Source organism: Aethalodelphis obliquidens, unplaced genomic scaffold (genome assembly GCF_003676395.1).
Source record: "Aethalodelphis obliquidens isolate GAN/ISIS:26980383/991018 unplaced genomic scaffold, ASM367639v1 scaffold4, whole genome shotgun sequence".
NCBI classification, from domain to species: Eukaryota; Metazoa; Chordata; class Mammalia; order Artiodactyla; family Delphinidae; genus Aethalodelphis; species Aethalodelphis obliquidens.
In genome coordinates this window covers 41,233,573-41,255,863 of record NW_020837948.1, presented here as the reverse complement: position 1 = coordinate 41,255,863, position 22,291 = coordinate 41,233,573, and the positions used below count along the sequence as shown (strand labels likewise).

General features: G+C 37.6%; 1 protein-coding gene across 5 annotated transcripts in view; it reads right to left on the bottom strand.

Moving 5' to 3' along the window:
* MCTP1 (multiple C2 and transmembrane domain containing 1) overlaps nt 1–22,291 on the bottom strand; it is a 361,361-nt gene that overhangs the window by 183,850 nt on the left and 155,220 nt on the right. For all 5 annotated transcript variants that reach the window (XM_027100597.1, XM_027100599.1, XM_027100600.1 and 2 more), the window contains 2 exons: nt 12,669–12,855; nt 7,762–7,855 (listed from right to left, as the gene is read on the bottom strand). In XM_027100597.1, coding sequence (XP_026956398.1) covers nt 7,762–7,855; nt 12,669–12,855 — 281 coding nt within the window. The remainder of the gene's footprint in view (nt 1–7,761; nt 7,856–12,668; nt 12,856–22,291) is intronic.

Below are 22,291 nucleotides of genomic sequence, written 5' to 3'. Positions count from 1 at the left end.
ATAAATATATTATATAAATATATTATATATATAAATATATAAATATATTATATTTATATATATATATAAATTGTATATTGTGCCAATTATATATATATATATATATATATATATAAAAATAGCATACATATGTTGGTCTCATGTAAAATGAATTAACTATGCCTCCTAGCAAGTTTGATAAGGAAGCAGCCAATTATCTCCTCAAAGTCATTAGTAAATACATTGAACAGGTTAGACCAAGGATAGAGCCCTGCATTCCTCCATTTAGCCATTAATCCTTTAATATAATCACCCTTTGGGCTTGAAGGTTTAGTCATTTATGAGTCTAACTACACTATCATATCATCCAAACATCCCTGTAGTAAGATTTTATTTCAATAGCCTAGTTAAATCCAGATCCTGTCTGCAGCATCTCCCTAACCCACCGTTCTAGAAAATGCATTTCTTATTTACACACCAATATCATAATGTAACAAAATATATATAACAGTTTAATTTTAAACACTAATTCTAACATCTGAAAGCATTTCTTCCAGCACTGAGTGAAACCCTGGAGCTAGCCCTCCAAGCCAAATCAGCAATTCTCTATTTCTTTACTCAAAGGATCATTTTGTAATCTTAGTTCCACAGAACTCAATTAATTATTTTATAGTATTTCTTTTTTCCTCATTTCCCATTGATAGTGGGACCACCACTTTCTCAGCCCATAGTCCTTCACCTCTAGAGCATATCAAACCCAATTATTAATCTCTTTTGTCATCCCACCTATTCTTCCAGAGCAGTATCTCCTAACCATATGACCTGCATATGAATCACACATGATTTCTGTAATTCCCCGTAAAACACTAGTTCAGACTCAGGCCTCACCAGCCCTTATGTTAAATTTTCATTTTAATTCCTCTTTTCACAAATTTATCAACTTTTGGTTTTAGACGGATACTTTTGCATTTCTATAATTAGAATATGATTTAGCTTTTTAAAAATAAAATTACTAAAAGGAAGCAACTTTTATTTCTAGATGCAATATGGTGGCATAAAAGAATAGAGAGCAATGATTTGCTTTCTTTCCTTGTGATGCCTTTGTCTAGTCTCATTCTTACGGAAGAGATTTATATAGTGTTAAGACATTTAACATGTATGTGCGTCATACTGTTTTCTAAACTAGGTATATTATAATGATAAGAATGTCAGGTGTTGGATGTTTTTAATGCATTCTAAATTGCATGAAATTTCTTCTCAAAGTATACTATCTGCTTAACAGTCTTCTACAAGATTAATTATTAAAATGCAAATAGAAACATTAGGTTATATAAAGGAAATAAAGCATACTTGGGAAATTTAAAATATATTTTGTGTAAAACTTTGGTTTATGTTCCAAGAAATATAGTTTTTTTGTTTTTTTGCTTTTTCTTTTTGCGGTACGCGGGCCTCTCACCGTTGTGGCCCCTCCCGCCGTGGAGCACAGGCTCTGAACGCGCAGGCTCAGTGGCCATGGCCCACGGGCCCAGCCACTCCGCGGCATGTGGGATCCTCCCAGACCGGGGCACGAACCGGTGTCCCCTGCATCGGCAGGCGGACCCTCAACCACTGCGCCACCAGGGAAGCTCAAGAAACATAGTTTTAAGATTTTAAGATAGTGAAAGTTTAAAAGTTACATCCACAGATAACCCCCTTTTTGGGTAAATTATTTTACCCTTGATAAGTCACAAATAGGAAAGAATTCCACTGCATTAGATATATAATACTTTCAATGGGACTATGTAGAGTTTAAAGGATATCCATTTTCTTTTCTTCTAACGTAGGTTTTAAATAATGATCATAAATTCTAAGGCTGCATTTATCAGATATCGTCAGTGTTATTAAATGTGATGAGGGCAATGAAAGTCATATGCTATTAAAAATTCAAACTGCTGGGCTTTCCTGGTGGCACAGTGGTTGAGAGTCCACCTGCCAGTGTAGGGGACAGGGGTTTGAGCCCCGGTCTGGGAGGATCCCACATGCCTTGGAGCCACTAAGCCCGTACGCCACAACTACTGAGCCTGCACTCTAGAGCCCGCAAGCCACAACTACTGAGCCCACGTGCCACAACTACTGAAGCCTGTGCACTTAGAGCCCGTGCTCCGCAACAAGAGAAGCCACTGCAATGAGAAGCCTGCACACCGCAGCGAAGAGTAGCCCCCGTTCCCCACAACTAGAGAAAGCCTGCACGCAACAATGAAGACCCAACGCAGCCAAAAATAAATAAATAAATAAAATTAAAAAAAAAATTCAAACTGCTACAATTCTATAAAAGAAACAGCATAGCTACTTCTACCGGTAGAGCTATCATATTCTGAGAGCCACTCAAGTGACAATTGCTCATATCTTATGCAATTTGCTTGAGTAACCCACAAGAGTTAATTTTTTAAAAGGATAATAGCTTGGATGTATATGTGCTTGGCATTCAGTATATAAAACTTTCAAAGAAGAGGCTCGCCTTTCTCTGTACAGCTACCTTTTCATTTTCTTTCTCTGAATAGACCTATAACATTCAGAGAAAATATCAAGAATAATAAATCCAAATCTCTGTATAAAATATACCTTCATGACACACTCAAGCTGGAAATCACAGGAACCAATAAAAATGCAGGCAGCCTACTGATAATGAGGTCAGAAATACAAATAAATTTACTTTTAATGAAGACTGGAGGCACAGTAATCAAAGTGTTAAAATTCATTTCATGCATATCTCATTTGCTTCCTAGCTGATATTTACCACACAATCTGTGAGAAAGTAGAGACCTAAGATGCTCCAGATAAATGGCTCAATTAATTGTACAGAGGTAGACTTCTTTGAGCTGAGCCGGAGCTGTGAGCTCTTTATTAAAAGCACTATTCTGTAGCCCATAACCTTGTTCCTTGACTCCTCTCTGGTTTCCAATTTAAACAAGTCCCCATGCGGCATGCTCTAAAGGGCTTTGTCTCCCTGTCATTGTTAAGAGAGCTGAGGCATCCTGGAAGTGTGAAATCAGACCTCATGAGTTGAACGGTTCCCCAGGGAACGCTGGACTGCACAGAAGGTCAAAGTCATGGGCCGGACCATCTGAAAGTGTCTGATCGCCGGTCTGTGACACAGCAAGTTGGGGTGGGGTGTGGAGGCTAGACTGAAGAGGACTGAAATTGAACACATCTTAATTAAAGCCCACAGACAGCAAAACAAAATGTTTTCTAGGCAGCCTGTCAAATGGGGCTTAAATTTAGCTCTGCTAATGAATCTGAGCTGCTAACTGTTATTTCTTAAGATAATAAGACTCTCACGGAAGCTGATAAAAAAACCGTAGCATGTCTTTTTCTGCTGTTTTGTTACTGAAATATTTTCCAACAATGAAGACAGTTTTCCTAAAGAAAAACATGGGAAAAGTCTATGCAAAAAAAGGGGTAGTCAACAGCTCTCTTAAAAACTAGTAGATTTCCAGACTATGGAGCTGGTGAGTTACAAATCTTTATGTGTAGTGTTGTTCTAGAAAAAGATATGCTCATTTAATGGGACTATTTCAATGACAGCTTATGTTAACTGTAAAATTCTCTCCCTCTCTTCCTTTTTTTTCTCTCTCTCCCTCTATTGTTTCCTAAAAGAGATGGTGCATTAATCTGAGAGATCAATTCACCTGGAGTGAAGAAGTTTTATATTAGTGTACCTTTTAATAGAGTGAAAAGGTAGGGCATCTTTTGAAAGGGTTTCACAGTTTCCCATATCAGTGTTTCTGAAACTGAGTGGCTGGTAATCCCTGGGGAGGCTGTGACCTCTTCCTCAGGAGCTCAAAAAAAACCCAGGGGAAAATGAAGGGGAGGGGCTGAGGAGAAGAACCTTTTTCTTTTTCTTCTCTAAGAACTTGAAAGAACCAATAGGCCAGGTCTAAATACGCTGCAAAGAAAGCCCCACTCAATACAGAAGACTTTAAATGTTCGGCTGAAAGCAAAAATTAGGCCCCGTCCAAGGAAGAATAATTAGAAACTAGAAAAGACAAATTCCAACATACATGAACTGTTTCCCATCACCACCACCACCAAAAAAAAAAAAAAAAAAAAAAAAAAAAAAAATCCACCATTGGTCTCTCTCTCCTCACAATCTGTCCAGTTTCAGGGAGCACTTGATTTAGTGGTAGAGTCTTCCCCCAGTGAACACAGGGCCAGACGACCTGCAGGTTTTGCTTTGATGATCCAGAAAGACATTAGCCTTTTCACTGGTTACGTGAAAGGTAAGTAAGTTGTACCGTGCAGTATTTTTCAGTTAATCAAACTTTTTCCCTCACGAAGAATTTAGCTGACCAACTTTGAAAACCGGAGTGCCACTTTCTCAGGCTGTGAAAGGCTGCCCACAATTTGACTGAAATTTCAATCCACTCTTGTGCCTCGCTCAATGCATGTGTATGTGTGGGAGTTGTAAATTGAGGCCTTAACCACCAGAGTTAATCTCTTTTTAAAATCTGTATTAACCTTAATGATTTGAAGTGCACTGTCCAACACTGGGCTATTGAGATGGAAGAAAAAACTACCCTCGACTATCAACAGTTTATTAGGGGCTTAACTGAAGTGACCTACTGTAGTAGACTTCAGCTGAACAAGGCTATAGGCTTTTTGTGGAAAGGGAAAGAATTGAGGGTTTCATTAAAAAGTAATTTGTGCTTTATACTCACTCATTCAAAGAGAGTCTCAATTGCTCTTTATTCACACAGAGTTAATACAGTATCACAATGTTTCTCAATGAATGTGTTGTAACAAAAGAAAAATTTTACATTTTGAAAGGAAAAAACTCTTTGTAACTGCAGTAAGATTGATGGCTACTTAAAAGATTATAGAATCTCTTTTTTCTTGTGCTCATGCTAAATGATAGAATATTGTTATTTAAAACTTTTTGCTTAAACTATGGAAGTTTAACTTTATGTTTTAATCATTAAAAATATTTTAAATATAGGGTAAAGTTGGGCAAATATGAGTTTGTGTTGTTGGACTTGTCTGGGAAAGTGTTCAGAAACCAACTAGGTATCTTATAGCTATAGCCTCATTTATATCAGGTCAAAAAATATTCTTTGCTCTCAGTGATTTAAAATATCCCCTCTCCATCCACAACAATCCTAAATGGACGCTAATTTGAGCATCTGAAGACGCACCATTGACTCTACTCCCTTCCCTCAAATGGTTGCTGAATATCTTGTAGAGCCTGACTATGATTATCCACTGAGATATAAAACATATTTTTAAAGTTCTTCTTTGAGCAAGTAGGAGATAACGTATGCAAATAGCTTATTTGTGATAAGCTCAAATTTCATGATACCCAAATTTCATGACAAAGACCAGGAAGGATCAGTATACATATAAATATTTATCCTTTTCAGAAGTAAAGACTTTTTTAAAAACTTGGTAGACTATTCAGACATTTCTGTCTTAAAAACATGGTCCTCGGTTTCTGCCACCATCACAAATGTCATAAAGACCACAAAAGGTCCAAGAGTGAGCAAGGTCAAAGACTGAATTATCCTCTTGCCCCTGAATAGTTTAACATCTCTCTTATTCAATTCAGAGCACATTAGATTATAAGGTCAGTGAGGAAGGAGGAATCATTATGTCCCTAAAACCAGAAGGAAAAAATGGAGAATCTGTTATTTAGTATTCCCCAAATTAAAGTTCATTTTATCAGATCAAAATTATGTCTCACTGAATCCCTAGGGAAAAGGTGATTCTTAGTCACATTAATTTACCTAGAACCATTACGAAAGAAATATATCTATTTTTTCCAGCTTCAAGAGAACATGTACTTTAACTTGCTTAGTGGCATACAAGCCAACTGGCTTAATGTAGTTTGCATATTCATGAAGTTTCGAAAGCAATGACAGCTTCTCTCCAAGACAGACAAACATATAATTGCATTTAACTTGTGTAATGGGCAAGTATATAAACTTTTGAAGTAAAGGGGACTTGAATTTTTCTATAAGAAATTATTGTGCCCACTATAAATACCCAGGGATAGTTCTGAACACTTAGGTGCCCTCTGAGATACTTTTTATTTTAGGCTTTTCTCCCTATCTTCAGATGTTTTTAGCCCAACACTGGGTGCTCCCCTACCCCGCAGAAAATCCTGAAGAAAAGTGAAGATATTTCCCATGATGGTGAACATCTTGGCCATGAATTCCTGAATCTACCTGCTGCTGGGAATCAAAGGCTGGCCAGAACCTCTGTAGTGTAAAAGCAGCCCTGAGTTCCTGTTCTGGTCTTTAAGTTAATGTCCAAAGTGAACAACAAAAAAAAAGCAGTTAGTCAACCATTCACTGTTGACTGTTGGTTCTAATAACGAAAGCAGCATAATAATTTAGAAATAATTGTGTCCAGATTAATTTGATTTTAACCACACCAGAAATAAAATACAAAGTGAATAAACTTAGCATTCACTAATTGTTTAGTACAAGGAGCCAAGTCAGTATATTTGCAAAAAGATTACAAACAATCCTCTCTCCCACTATTTTCAGGTATGCCTATTTTGAAATAATATCTGACGGTTGTTATTATCTTCTTGGTTACAAATGAGTTGATAAAATCCTCTTTAAAGAAACTGTAAACTCTCAACATTTTTACTTTTATCATATAGTAAGTAGTCATTCAATACTATGCAAACATTAAAAAATTTTAAATATTGCCATTTTTGAACAGACATCTGCTATTTTAGTTTTAAGGCATGTGATCTTTTAATTAGGTTTTGATTCTGTTCCATGAATTAAGGGCAGCAGTGATCATGTAATGGGTTTGCAAGCCCTTATATGGTAGGAAAAATACATTTCTCCCCTTCAACTAAGTTAGCTACCATTTAAGGGTCAACTTGCTGGCCATTCACAGTGGTAAGCATATTTCCACAAATAATAAGTGGATACTTTCTTTCAGGAACAGGGAAATCTGCACAAAATTGGTCAAATCAGTCCTATTTATTATCCACCTTGAGACGGACAATTTAAGGAATTGTATAAATACCCCCCAAAGCCTATGAAATTAAAGAATAAGTGAATGCTCACATAGTTGCAGATTCAAAACAATAACTTAATGCTGGTAATTGATGAAATAATTAATTAATCAACATGTCACAGAAACAGCAATATCCAAATCAGGAAGCTTTAAGACATCATACTGAGTTTGGCATTTTTACAGGCCTGCTTCTTGGTTAAAAAAAAATTTAGAACAATGTAGATGTTTAGTTTAGATCCAGAATGATCTCTGGGATGTGCTAGGGAATCTGGACAGCTAAGGAATTGTATCAGCAACCCAAATACCAACAGTTCATACCAAGGAATTGAGTATTATGTATCTAAACTTTTCAGTGAACTATGCAACAGATTTCATGCATGTTTGAATTATTAGTGTTGATGCTACAATATCATCTGAGGGAAGCTGATACTGTCTAAGAGAAAAAGATACAGCATTACTACCCCAAAATGCCAAAATGATGAAACCTGGAAGAAATATAACCACTATGCTGACTAAACCTTGGAGAAGGCAACAATTCAAAAGTTGTTTCCCTTTTTATTGTTTACTTGTTAACATGTTACCCTTCTTGTAAAAAGCAGAGACAGTATAAAAATCAGGTGGATAGCAAATCTTTGTAAGATCAACAAACTTTGTATTATTTACTCTGATGATCGAGTCAGGTGAAATGAAAAGTTCAGTCATCAAATGGTGTACACCTTGCATGCTGCTTGATATAGGCTCTTACAAAAGGCAAACTGCATCGGCTCTTACCTGTGACATCAGCGGCCATTAACCCTTCTGCTCTGATCACTTTCACCTGGAGGAATCCCACATCTTTCAGGTTGTGAAATATCCGCAATGGGCTCTGAAAGAACCCAACATCAGTATTAGAAAAGAAAGGTCATAAAGGGTCTCAAAGAGTGCGCTGAGGAAACATTAAGTGTTACAGTTGATCTCAGGACGCTGCTTAAGTTATCAAAGGGATATTTGTGTTTCTTCAGTACAGATGACCTTTCCACCATCAAGAATGTATACACACACACACACACACACATACATGCACGCACACACACATTTATGTAGATAATTGTTGCTATATAAGTAGATTTTTTTGAAAGAGTAAAAAATACCACAACATTTCTCCCCCGTAAGTAATTAGCAGTAGATGATGAACAATAAATTATAAAATACGACATGTCTGCATTCTTCCATCAGTCTCCTTTATCAAAGCGCTCCAAGAAATCTTTTATCTGTGGGCATGATGATTTGTAGACTTTTGATTCTTAATACTGAATCTTAAGTTGTTGGTTAAGTAACACACTTCAGACTTTGGGAATAAGAAAGACAACATTAAATTAATTATTTTTCTACTCTTTTCTTCTTGGCAGATTTGCAAATGGTAGGTGCTAGATAAGGGTTAAATTATTTAACACTATTTTCTAATATTTGATTCAAAAGACGTATTTCCACCACACACCTTTTAGGTGTTTTTAAAATTTATTTGTTTTATTTTTGCCTTCGAAAATAAATCAAGTTGATTAAAAAATAAATTCAAAAGGGACGAGTAATTTTTCTTAAATTTGTAATTTTGTTTTTCATTGTAGTAGGTATAGAAGTATACAAATTTTGATAGAAGAATCAGATCCAAATGCTGAAACCTATTTAATTTCATAAATTAATAATGGTAGCGTTTGAATAAGCGTATACCAGAAGGAATTAAAAGAGGGATAGCAATAATTCAGAACTCTAATTAACAGACACAAATAGAGAGTAAAGTCAACCTATAGAACACAATATGCATTTGTTTATTTATGCTTCACTGCATCTTTCTCATGACAAGATCAGCACTTTTATTCAGTAAATCAAAGGTGCTTCTTTATCATAATCGTTAAAATGCTTTAAAACCGGGAGCATAACATAGTTTTACCTAATAAAGTTATCTATTAAAATGTTACTACGGAATATTCCCATCTTTGCATTGAGAATGTGAGAAGACTGACAAGCACAAGCTTACCGCGATATTAACTTTATCAACCCCATGTGACTAGTCATTGTTTACACTGATGCTCTGACCTTGGCACACTGAGAGGAGGAAACGCAGATAGACGTGTAATCTCAGAGCCTAACTTTTAAAAAAGAGTGTTTAGCACAAGGATTAGCTCTTAATCTTTTATTGTTTTTAAACAGTTGTTTATCACCCAAACTGTGACAGGGTTCAATAAAAATGCACTTCTCTCTCCATTTACATTCCTGTAAATTAAGGGTTTAGAAGTGGAAACTTTAGACCGCAGTATTATAATTCAGAGATTTGTAGGCATGTTGTCTTCCTAAGGTCGTAATGATCAGGTGTGGGAAGTCGCTTCTTATCTCAGAGCTTACTGAGTGTTACAGACCAGGTAAGTCTCCTAATCTAACGATGGAGAAGAGTTTTAGCAAAAGGTTCCTGTCCTTTAATTTTTAGGAGCAATTTAAACTAAGTTTCACTGTGACTAAAACAAATATCTTCAGTCAGAGAATCGTTTTCATACTGGTAACCTCATTGCAGAGTCACACTGTTTCTGGTGCTTCAGCTCCGAAGTTCTGCTTTCCATTTGGAGGAGTAATTATTATTTGAAGGTTTCATTTCCTCGAGTCAGCTGACGCTCAGTAATTTATTGCAAACTTCAACTGCTTAGGCCAGTAACACATGGATTATAATAAGAACATCAAAAAACAAAAAAGCAAAAAATGTAAATATATCAGTTTAAAAATATAACTTTAAGGAATGCTTCATCAAGAGGTATTCCTGCCTTGTTATTTATGGTTATTTTAGAAGGCCTCAAAACCTGGATGGCTTCTGAAGCCAGAAATTTCCATAGCAGAGGAATCTATGATTTGCTGTGCATCCTTTCAGCCCTCAATAGATGGGAAAAGATTGAAAGGCTCTGGAGAGGAGTCCTCTTTATTTTTTTAATGAAAGGCTGTATAATATATTTTCTCTATGGCTGCAGCAGCTGTCAGGGAGAGCAACTCAGTTCAGCTCTATTACGGGAGAGGCAATACCCCGTCCTATGGCATCGAGATGCTCTGAGGGGCCAGAACTGATTGACAGCTTGTCACCGTGACGTCTTATTCCATCTCTGTTATGGAGAAAATTAATGTCACACCACCAGCCTTATGACTCGCTGTCATCTTAGAACCGCTCACCTTTTATCAATGCTCTAAATAACATTTCAAGCCTATCGTCTCACGGTGGACAATCCGGTCAAGGGACATTAAATCAGATGACTGTGAAATGTCATAATAAAAATGGAATGCTAACAACTTCTTCTCTAAACTAGCTCCTCTGGTTTTTAAACTGTGACAAGGGGGAGCAAGGGTTCAGCATCCCCATTCTGAAAAGGTCATACAATCGCTCTTGGTCTACTACCCATTACTACCCGCCCCCTGTTGACCTTCCCTGCTTCCCCACCACCCGCCCCGCAAAAAGAAGAAAAAAAAAAGAAAAATGGAATTAGCCATCTTTTCAGAATGGGGTGATCAAATAATGGCACACACAGTAACGTCTGTTTAATTTGTGGGGCTTCAATGCTTTGCAATGAACAGCTGAATGACAGCAACGGAGAACCTTTTCAGGGCTGTTTCTTATGAGAGTGGGGCAATCCACTTACTCTCCTCACCAGAACCAGAGCAAAATCAAATTCTTAGGTTGAACCTAAACTTAAAAAAAATAAATACACAAGTTCTCACAGGAAAACATATGTATAATTCTCCAAATAAACTCTTTTATATTGTATGTTTCTCCAAAACAAGTGATATTTCAAACATCATACAGTATTCATTCATTTTATAATCTATAGAATAAAAAGGAAACACTCTGAAACCCTAAATCATAGATCTTTGTCCTTGCGTTGCTATGAGTAATCATAATACATGTGCTATATTACGTACACTAGATTCTTAGCAAATAGGATTCTAAAGGGAGATACAGGCCTATGCTTGAAATTCAGGGCTTAAAAAAAAGTATATTTAAACTTGGTTCACTTTTTAGTATATTGAGCAGAATATAATCTGAGAATTAGCCGGGACATCCACATAATATTTTACATTTTACTGAAATAATAACTAATATTTGAAAGTAGGTATAGAAACAAATACTCAAATTCTAAATGGAAATGGCTGACTTAAGGAATCCCTTACAGCAAAAAGAAAAAAAAATAATAGTAATTGGATCATTTCTAATTACCTAGCCCGTAGTATCATTCTAATATATGGGATAGTATCAAATATTAATCCATCAAATACAATATTATAATACCTAGAATCATTTTTATATTAATATATGAATTAATTTCTTTAAAATTGTTTTAATTCATGAGTCTCACTTCTGTGAACAGGAGAATATGTCTTGGTGGGTACCAAAACGTGAAATAATTTTCACAACTGCAATTATATATTAGAAGAGGCCACACAATACCTTTGGCTCTTAGGTGGTTTAAAAATATATACTATTTAGCCTTGCTAAGTCACCTCTATTAAACTGTTTATGATAACACCATTGGTGGATGAGTTGTACAAGCATTAGCAGACAGCTGATTCAGTGGAGATAGCCAGAATAAATTTGCTGAAGCACACATCCTGCTAATCTGTTTGAAGAATATTGTAGAGCATTAGTACCAGCACTTCATGTTATCTGCACAGCCTGATAAGGTACATCTTTATTAAATTCAGTTATTGGAAGGATGTCAGTCAGCAAATAGGAATATTTTAAAATCTAAAAAAAAAAAGAAAATTAAGCGGTTCTTTGTTAGTCAGAGCTTGGTTTCATGACTGAGTGTCTAGAGGAGCCTTCTAAACACCTGGCAGCATTGTACAATACAAGCTTTGTAATTTTAAGTGCAAAAGCTTTTCTTTTTTCTTCCAGCTTCACGGGTACCGAGACATTCACTTTCTTGAGGCTTCACTAAGAGAGAACAATGGAGTAAGAGCTCCCCTCTCTGTTGATTCAAGAAAACTACACGGTGAGAAATGCAGACCGTGAGGATGCTGGGAAATAGGTAGATTTGGTTGTGAATGTTTGGGTTTGATAAAATTTGAGAAGGGTACTTATTTTAGTGACTCACTATGCCACCCTATCACTCTACATCTGACTGAAAGGTAAGAAAGCTTCCTTTTCATTATATTTCACATTCGATTTTTAAAAATTAAAGGAATGAGATGAGGCTTTTCTAAGCAGTTGAAAGGAAAAATTATTTCTGTGACTATCCTCCAGTAACCAACCTACTAATTAAAAAGTAGGTACAGTTAACTCCATTTCAAATCTGTAAAGACAAGGAAATCTTAATTCCAATGACAAATAATCAATGAACTCATTTTAAAGTATTATATAAACTCAACTTTCCATTACAGGAAGTTTCCCTGTATGCTAATTTTGTGGTGTGATAAAATTACTGAGGAGAATCTCAGAATCTAGAACTTGCTCTGGAAGAGAGTTGAGAGAAGACCAGGTGTCTAGATATCCATGGGTACCCCAAGTGCTTCTGCAAAGATATGCACGGTATTTGCAGCTGCCTAGCCTTCTGCTTCTGCTGATTCATCCGTCAGACAGCTTTGCAGATGTACTTCTATCACTCCATGTAAATTATTTACAACCTCTTCTAGTCACCCATGACCCTGAAGGAGGAGGCTTACATACGTACATATCTCTTTAATATTTCCTCGCGTTCTTTCGGGTCCTCCAGGGAGTTGATGGAGAGGTCAGAGATGCTGACTGTGGCCGAAGCTGTCAGGGTGACCAGCAACACCAGGTGCCCCTCCCCTTCCTCCAGCTGCAACACTAGCTTGTGTGTCTGTTCCCTACTGAGAGCCGACAGGTCGATCTGGCACCTAAAAAGAAATGTTTTGAATTAGCAAAAGGCTTTTTTTTTTTTTTTTTTTCCACATAAAACAGTGGAGGTGCAGGCTGCTCAGAGCTATGTGAAAAATAAATCAATGGAAATACCATTTGGACCACTGGAAGCATATGTATTTCATGTCAGCTGACTTCACAAAATTCAGACTCTGATTATTTTAGTATCTAATTGCTTATTTCTTGTAAGATGCAAAAAAATGTGCTTATCTGATTTGATTACTACCCACTGTCACCATATTTATAAATCAGTAGGGGCTTTCAGTCCCTAGATGGCCCAGATCAGTGGGGCTTTGCTTACAGAGATTAATATGAGCTGTCTAAAGAGGCAAACTACCAAGAGTGAATTTTTGTGTCACTCTAAAACAATAGGTGTTTTGCCCTCGTTCTGAAATGTTATTAAGCAGAGAATAGAACATTTACTATGATGATGTCATATGTTTTACATTTTTAAAACCATGCCAATTTATTCATAGAACACTGCATAAATCTAAGTTAACAAACAAACAAATCCTCTGAAAACATTATAGCTGAAGTGTTATGTACGAGAGTTGCCTGAAGAGAGACTTTGTAATAGTATGGCAACCCATGCTCGATATATCACCTCCTCAGAGCTGAACACTTTGCAGACTCTTTTCATAAAAATGTCAATTGATTTGGAAGAGAAAGATACTGTGGTGACCAAAACCACAAGGGCAATAAACAGAGAGAAAGGGGGCAGACATGAATAAAAGACATTTGAAACAGGAAATAGCCAATTATAAGAATAGATGTGGTATCGTCATAAACAAGGGGTAGTCAGCTATTAGGGACAGATTAAATTTTTGCCCCTTCTTATTCTTCACTCTATTTATTGTTTATTATTTTGCTTTTAAGTTAAACATCTGTGAATAGGGCCTCAAAGCTTATGGTTGAGTTCAAACATCTTTAGTGAGAGTGATTTTAGAAACTGAATCAAAGTTTGACATTTATGTTTTATTTTTGCCTATCAAAAATGACATGAAAGAGGGCTTCCCTGGTGGCGCAGTGGTTGAGAGTCCGCCTGCCGATGCAGGGGACGCGGGTTCGTGCCCCGGTCTGGGAAGATCCCACGTGCCGCGGAGCGGCTGGGCCCGTGAGCCATGGCCGCTGAGCCTGCGCGTCCGGAGCCTGTGATCCGCAACGGGAGAGGCCACAGCAGGGAGAGGCCGGCATAACGCAAAAAAACCCAAAAAAAAAAAAAAAAAAAAAAGACATGAAAGATAGCCAGACTAGGAACAATTGGGAGAAAGAGGAATATAGATGCAAGAAATGAAGAAGAATAGAAACGTCCTGGTCAGTGACAGAAAATCTGCATGCACTAAATGCTAACTATCGAGACAGCAGGAAATTAGGGTCTGTACCAAGTCAGGAAAACATCTTCCTAAAGTTAGGATGTATATCAAGTAACCTCACTGTTTCTGCAAACACAATATCCATTTCAAAATACTCTCATGCTGTCCCCTTAGATTCTAAATGATGAAAAAACATATCAAATGCCTTATTTAATATTCAAATTTTAATTGGAATTAGTGCTTAATAATACCTGGAACAAATTTAGGGTTAAAAAATGCAATGGTGAAGAACAGCTAATCAAATGCATTCTCTAATAAAAAGGAGAAAAATGAATATGATTTTCTACAGATCTTTCCAGCATCTGGCACAGTGCCTAAACTATAATTTGTTGAATGTGAATGAATCTTTGGACTAGATTGAGAGTATAACACTGGAGAATTGAACAGGGATGACAGTTCAGATAGTACTTTTGGTTAGTTAACTTGGGACCAAGAAAGGTATTTCACTCGCTCTGATCATGCATTTCCAGTCCTGCTCATGCCCTATTCCTATGTATGATACTGCATCACTCTTAAAACACATTGAAACCTTCTGGAAGATTCCTTTTATGCCTATTACCATTAAGTGCTGGTCATTTAGGTGTTGGCCTTCCTCCTCTTTTATATATGTTAGAGTCATTGCACTTAATTCTTTAGAGTTGGGGAAGGTGTTCTAAAGATGCAGTCCAGGAACTGCACACTGGCCACTCTCAGATCAAAGCTGGTCCATAGATTTGTTGTTTTTATTGTGCTAAAAAAGTTTTGAATTTAAATAACTTTAAAGAGAGAGCAAATGTCCTCTGAGTTATTGTCCCCAATACTGTCTAACTTACAGCTGGACTATTTCACTTAATTCTGTACCCAGTGCCAATAGGCATAAGGATTTGTGATCCTCAAAATCTCCTTAATTTACCAATGAGGAAACTGAGGGCCAGAGAAGTCACATGAATCAATGGAGATACACAGTTAGTAATTAGCAGAGCCAGACCTGAACCTAGCACTCTGGAATCTAAGATCTAGGCTTTTTCCTTAACCGGTCTGTCATTGCTGTAATTGTGCATCCTGGAGGAATGTGCTATGTGAGGCAGCTCTTAAACGGGGTGATATCCAGACTTGTTTTTTGTTTTGTTCTGTTTTGTTTTGTTTTTGCGGTACGCGGGCCTCTCACTGCTGCGGCCTCTCCTGCTGTGGAGCACAGGCTCCGGACGCGCAGGCTCAGCGGCCACAGCTCACGGGCCCAGCCGCTCCGCGGCAGGTGGGATCCTCCCGGGCTGGGGCACGAACCCGCGTCCCCTGCATCGGCAGGCGGACTCCCAACCACTGCGCCACCAGGGAAGCCCCTCCAGACTTGTTTTGAACAGGACACATTAACTCAGGTTTCAAGCACAGAAGCGTGTTATTTTTATGCTTTAAAAATATGTATGAACTAGGAAGAATGCTGTAAGTAATTGCTCTTAGAAGACGATAAACTAAGAAAAAATTACAAATTGAATTTTAAAAGCTATGGAACTAATAAAATTTAAATTACCATTGCACATCTATAGGAAGGATTATACCTTTCTGCTGCAACTAAATTTTCAATATTGGGTACACTCGTAGAAACAGTCGCAGGTTCTGTCCTATATTTAATGGTTCAGAATTTTGACTATAATCATTCTAATATAGAAAATGCCTATGTATACAAATATTTTGAAAAGAGAGCATTAATGAATTCAAGATGCTTTTTGCTAGTTGAGGTTACTCAGATCTCCTATTCATATGAAAACTCTGCTGAGGAGTAATCCTCAGATGCCATTTAAAGCAAAATGTCACCTGATAACCAAGTAAAATTGTCCTATTAACTTCAGGATAAAGTCAGCATTACAGCATCACCGATATCTGCATTAAATGGGTATCGAATCAGATTATTGCTGGAATTTGGTGGAGAAAAAGCTTTTGCTATTCCTTTGTTGTTATTGAATAAATATGAACAAAGATGGAAGTCCTGCGACATACTGTATTGCAAAGTGAATTCAGGACTAATTACTAGGGGCCAGTGCTATGGTTTGAATGTTTGTGTGCTCTCCAAAATTCATATGTTGAAATCTAGTGCCCAATGTGATGATATTAAGAAGTGGGGTGGTTGGGAAGTGATTAGGTCATGAGAGTGGAGCCCTCATGAATGGGATTAGTGCCCTTATAAAAAAAAGCACGAGAGATCCCTCACCCCTTCTGTCACGTGAGGACACAGAAGAAAACAGCAGTTTATGAACCATGAAACCAGACACCAAATCTGCTTTTGTCTTGATCTTGGACTTCTCAACCCCCAGAACTGTGAAAAATAAATTTCTGTTGAGTTCCATCCACCCAGTCTATGGTGTTCGGTTATAGCAGTCCAACAGGCAGATTCACCTGTACTTGGCTTACTTGTACTATTATGTTCTCAACAAAGGAAGGATTCACTATAGTTTGGTTACAGAAATACTAGGCGATCATTCAGATGGTTCAGAATAAGCAAAAATTGATGGTTTTATATTGTTATGAAAATGAAAAGGCAAATTTTTAAAAGTATTGAAGCAAGTTCATGAACTCCAAAAATATATACACAGACACATTCACAGGGGAAAGGGCCCGAGACTGGGCATCAGATTCCCTTGGTTCTAGCCTTCCATCTGTCACTAATTAGTTGGATGACCTTTTCCAAGACAACTTAGCCCCTGGAATTCCAGGTTTCTCATCTGTGATATGAGGGAATTGAACTAGATGAACTTCAAATTCTCAAAAACCTCAAATTCCACAATTATAACTCTATCCATGTTTACCCTTGTTTACATCTTCCTTTCTTTGCAATTCCTCAGACCAATAAAATGGTAAGAGAACAAATTCATCTTACAGGCAATGAAATATTATTCCTCAGACATATTATGCCTCTACCCTGCTGAAAAAAGTCTGAATGCTGGTGCCAGAAGGCAGACAATCTAACGTAATATCAAATTGTCTTCTAAGGAGCACTGGGGCGGGGGGTGCATCCAGGTCACCATGCATGGAGTGAAAAAGGGAGTGTGGATTCTCCTCTTTTGTTCAAAGAACAGCTCCCCTTACATCTGTTTTATATCTGGGTTCCACAAGGAACTCCTGGGTCCTCAGCTGCCTGCTTTGCCTCAGCCTCGACTTTGGCTGGGTCTTTCCAAGGGGCTGGTCTTCATTCCACCACTGTGACCAAACAGCTGGGCTTGAGTCCTCATAGGTCTTCCATCTGGGGCTGGCCTAGGACTGTCCTAACTTTCACTTGCCCAAATGGGCTGAGCACTCTGCTTGGCTGCCACTGTGCATCTAGGCCCAACTGCCACATGCCCCAAATTTCTGGCTTCTAAGGCCACTTCTGCACTTGGATAAAAAGCCACACCGTGGAGTATGGGATCTGGCTTCCTGATCAACTGCCAAAGAAACCAGATGAAACAATGCAGAAGTTTTCTCCTTATGGGGTGAACTTAGATCAATGGCATAGGTGATGGGAAGGTAACTCCCCATGCCTTCCACCCTCTCACAAACCATTCCAAAGCAGGATTCTCCATATTGCCTATCCACATGTGGCCAAGTGGGCACACCTGCTGGGCAACCACTGTGTCTCTGAAACACAGGGAACATGGCCAGCCCAGTAACTTATCACCGTGCATTACTTCCTAGTCTTCCCTGCCTCATGTTCTTTCTCTCTCACTCTCAGGACGTGGGATTGTACCTCCCAATTAAGTATCAGCACCTAATCCCTGCCTCAAGCTCTGTTTCCTAGGGAACCTGGTCGAAGGCAAAAATTATTGGTACCATTTAATCCCCACAGTTACAGATGTCCAAAACCCAAACCTGACCATGTCCCACTCCTGGCTCCCCACCACCTATAAAATATCCTTAGTAAGGCAATGGGGCACTCCACAACCTACCATCAGCTTGGGTGTCATTTGTTGACTTACACTTACTACTTAAGTAATTCCTGACAGCTTGTCATTCTCCCATCATCCATGCTAGGGCTCACCTGTTTCTTTGTGTTTGCATGAAGCAACCCCTCTGCCTGAGATGATGTATCTACCTATGTTTGCTTGGCTAATTTTTAACTAATTCTCATTGAAATGTCTTTTCCTGTCAATCTCCTGATACACCTCAAGGGCAGGCACCTAGCGCAGAGCTGGAATATAGGTGGTGCTCTGTAAGTATTAAAGTACTTACGGATGAGGAGACAGAGGTTCAGAAAAGCAACAGTGGCAGAGCCAGGATTAGCATGTAATGTGCTCATGCTACCATTTCTATATTGTCTTCCCAGAAAGTGGGTTGATTTCTTTCCAACACTCACTCGTTCACTCATTCATTAACTATTTATTAAGTGCACTGTGTGTCAGGCCTCTGTTAAATTTGGGGGATTCAGCCCTTTCTGAGCCTTCTGGTTTCTCACATCCTTATTTCCGGAACTACCACAGACCTAGCGTGTTGCTTTTAGTGAAGTCATTCGGCTTCAGAGTTCACGTCAGGGTTCAGAACACCAAAGTTTTAACAAAGCTGAATTATTCATTAGTATTGTGATATCAAGCAAGTTACAAACTTTTTGTGCATCAGCTTTCCTCGTTTATGCCTTCTCTTTGCATAGAATTGTAAAAACACAGGAATAACAGATGAAAAACTACTTTGAAAAGATGAAAGTACTATGTAACTATAATATGTAGTTTTATTATCTCATATGCCTTAGTTTGATATTGTACAATTTTAAAATGTACTGTCTGTTCCGAACTCATCAATCAATCATCAATAGAAGAATCAAAAGAGACTCAAAACTGAGATTGGAGAGCTATTTTCTTACATTCCACAAATGGGGAAACTGAGGCTCAGAGGAATTAAGTGATGGCAAGACTTCACATTTACTGACTTCCATAGCAAAGCTTGAAATTCTTTGCACCTTTTAAAAACTATATGCATTACTTAGTCACATGAAAGGAATATATCACATTTATTTGGTGACGTTTTCCCCTAAGTTCAAGGAGAAAATTTTCAGTATTCTTGTCACCTTTTTTCTCCCCGCCTTTCCTTCTGCCATGCCTAAACCAGTAACCAATGAGAGTTTTACTCAGATGAAACAGTTTTGTGATTAGCACCGTTGATGTACACACGGGGTACAGGAAGTAAATGTTAGGCCTATTTGGATGTATTTTTTAATTTAAAATAGGACAGGATTCAAACTTCATAAATATTTTATATATGCATTAACACTGGTAGCCCATACATCAGATATGTCACGTGTGACCTGCAAGTATTTGGAGGGATGAGCAGAAGCTGCATGACATGGGGGGGTTGACAGTGGCCCCCGAACTTGCTGACTGGCTTTCAGTGAATTGCAGTCCACATATGCTCGGTTAGGTAGACTTACAGATTATATCATCTAGTTTTAACTGAACTAATCCTCACAAAATGGACAGTGGCTTTAAAAAATCCCAGGAAGTTAGGAGGTTGGGATTAACATACACACACTACTATGTATAAAATAGATAATCAACAAGGACCTACTGTATAGCACAGGGAACACTACTCAGTACTCTGTAACAACCTCTATGGGAAAAGAATCTGAAAAAGAATAGATATATGTATATGCATAACTAAATCATTTTGCTGTACTCCTGAAACTAACACAACATTGTAAATCAACTATACTCCAATGTAAAATAAAAATTAAAAAATAAAAGATCCCAGTAAAGAAACTGTGGATTGAATATAATACTAATTGAACAAGCATAAGTGAACAGAATGATAAACAAGAACACACAGAGTTGACACGTTTACTCCTAGCCCATCTGTCTGTCAGCTACACTCTGATTCTGATTTACAAACCAATAATGTGGCATAATCAGATATAGCAAGAATTCAAACAAAATTCAACTTAAACTTATCAGGAAGAATATCTGCAACAAAAATTTACATCTCCTCTAACAAGGAACTTCTAAGTGTGTTTTGTGCCCTGAAGTACTAGCTCATGATATTACGAAGCCATCATGATAAGAGGACATTTAAAAATGAAGCCTTCAGGACAGGAAGACAAGCCTCTATAGAATTTCTTTGGTGGGGGGGGGTCATTTCTAAAAACACATTTTACTAATCTGGACCAAATTTAACGATAAAATTAGGAAGCTTTTTGAGATTTACTGCATGAGAGCTACTTTACGTTAGTAAAACAAACACATAGTATAAGATCTCATATTATAAATCAATATGATGCATAATTCTTTAGAATCTTTGCATTTTAAAGAATTCAATAGGTAACCACTAATGTGTTTTCAAGTTTCACGATTATGCAGTGAACACGCCACCTCTGACATTACTAACTGCTAATGCAGTTATTGCCTTTCTGTTGTCAGCAGTTGTCACTGTCCAACTGTCTTTGGGGAGATGGCTTTATCAGAGCATACTTCTACAAACTTGGGAGCTTCCCCATTCATTGCCTCGAAGGTAAGCTATTTAATACACACACTGTCTTTGGAAACTGCATGGTGCATGGAAACTGTCTTTGGAAATGCCTATCGTAGACAAAATACTGCAGTGAGTATAAACTTTCTGAGAAAATCTTTAGCAGAAAAAATAGTAAGCCATGAAAGAAAATGGATTAAAGTCTTAATACATTTGGCTTAGCTTGAGTTTAGGAAAAGCCAAGACAAGGATCAATGACATTCTTTACTGAAATACTGTCTCTCTCCCAAATAAGATATTTCACTCAATCCTTAGTAAGAAAAATGGTGAAATAGAAAGATTTCATTAAACGCTCTCTTCAGTTTAGAATTTTCTGACTAGTTATCTTTGTGCTTTTTTCAAATTAATAATGAGGCAGGACTGCTCCTACACTTATTTACATAGGAAGTAGAACAATCATCGTAGTATTTATATCACAAATAAGAAACACTGCAAATCAGAATCTATAGAGTGTCAAATGCTCAAACGCAGTGACCTTCAACTTTAAGAAAACATTAATTTGGTTAACATGCAAAGTCAAAGGCTGTTTTCCTCATTTTCCACACTATACCTGGACAGACATACATGTACTATGTATATAGTACATAGGAGGTACTCATTCCACATTCTCTTTCCTTTGGCATTAAATATAGAGTCATAGATTTATTTTATGGTTGAAAGCATTTGTTCTTCACCCAGAACTTGCCCATTTGGGATAACTTTTTCTTCTATATTAGTAATAAAAATTGTGTTGAAATAGAACTCTCTACTGAAGTGTACATCTATAGCACTTTATTGTCATGGGCAGTACCAATGCCTCGGCCCTGATCACAATGCAACAAATAAAGATAGTAGTAATCCACTAACCTAGAATATATGTGCCCCAAATCAATGCCACTTTAAAGATAAAAAAGCATTTTGCACACTAATAAATAATGCTATAAATCTTGCTATATTGGACTGCAAATAACTCTGACTGAATGAAATTGCTTGACATGGGATTTACTTACTCTGCATGTTCATAAAAACAACTTGTTCTCTGACAGCACTCATTCTTGGCAATTTACCACAGCTGTCAGCAGACAATTTGTTCAGATTACTGCTCTGCATAAAAGTGTAACAATCCTGAGGATTTATTAGCTGATTATCGTAAAGGTGGCAGTCCGTCTTGCCTGCCAAAATGCAGGTGATCAGAAAGTTAAATAATTACATGCAGATTAACATTATTTCACCTTCACTTGAAATCTGTAGTTTAGCGACAGATAAAATTTGTTGTTCAAACTTGCAGTACGGTGCACACCACCCAAGTGGGTTTACTGACTTCTTGGCACTTTATCGAGCCCTTAATGGCTTCAGGACATACTGAATACCAGACCGAGGTGAAAGGGGCATGGACTTTAAAATCAGGAGTGCTGGATTTGAGTCTCAGATCAATCACCCCAAATTCACACTAGCTGAACAATCTCTAAACCTCCTTTTTTGCTATACCTCTAAACCTGCCTCACTTTTTGCACCGGCAAAATTGGTACAATAGGAAGCATCCTTCTTACCCCCTAATATTGAACTAATGTATGTAATAATAGTGCCCTATACAGTGTAAAGC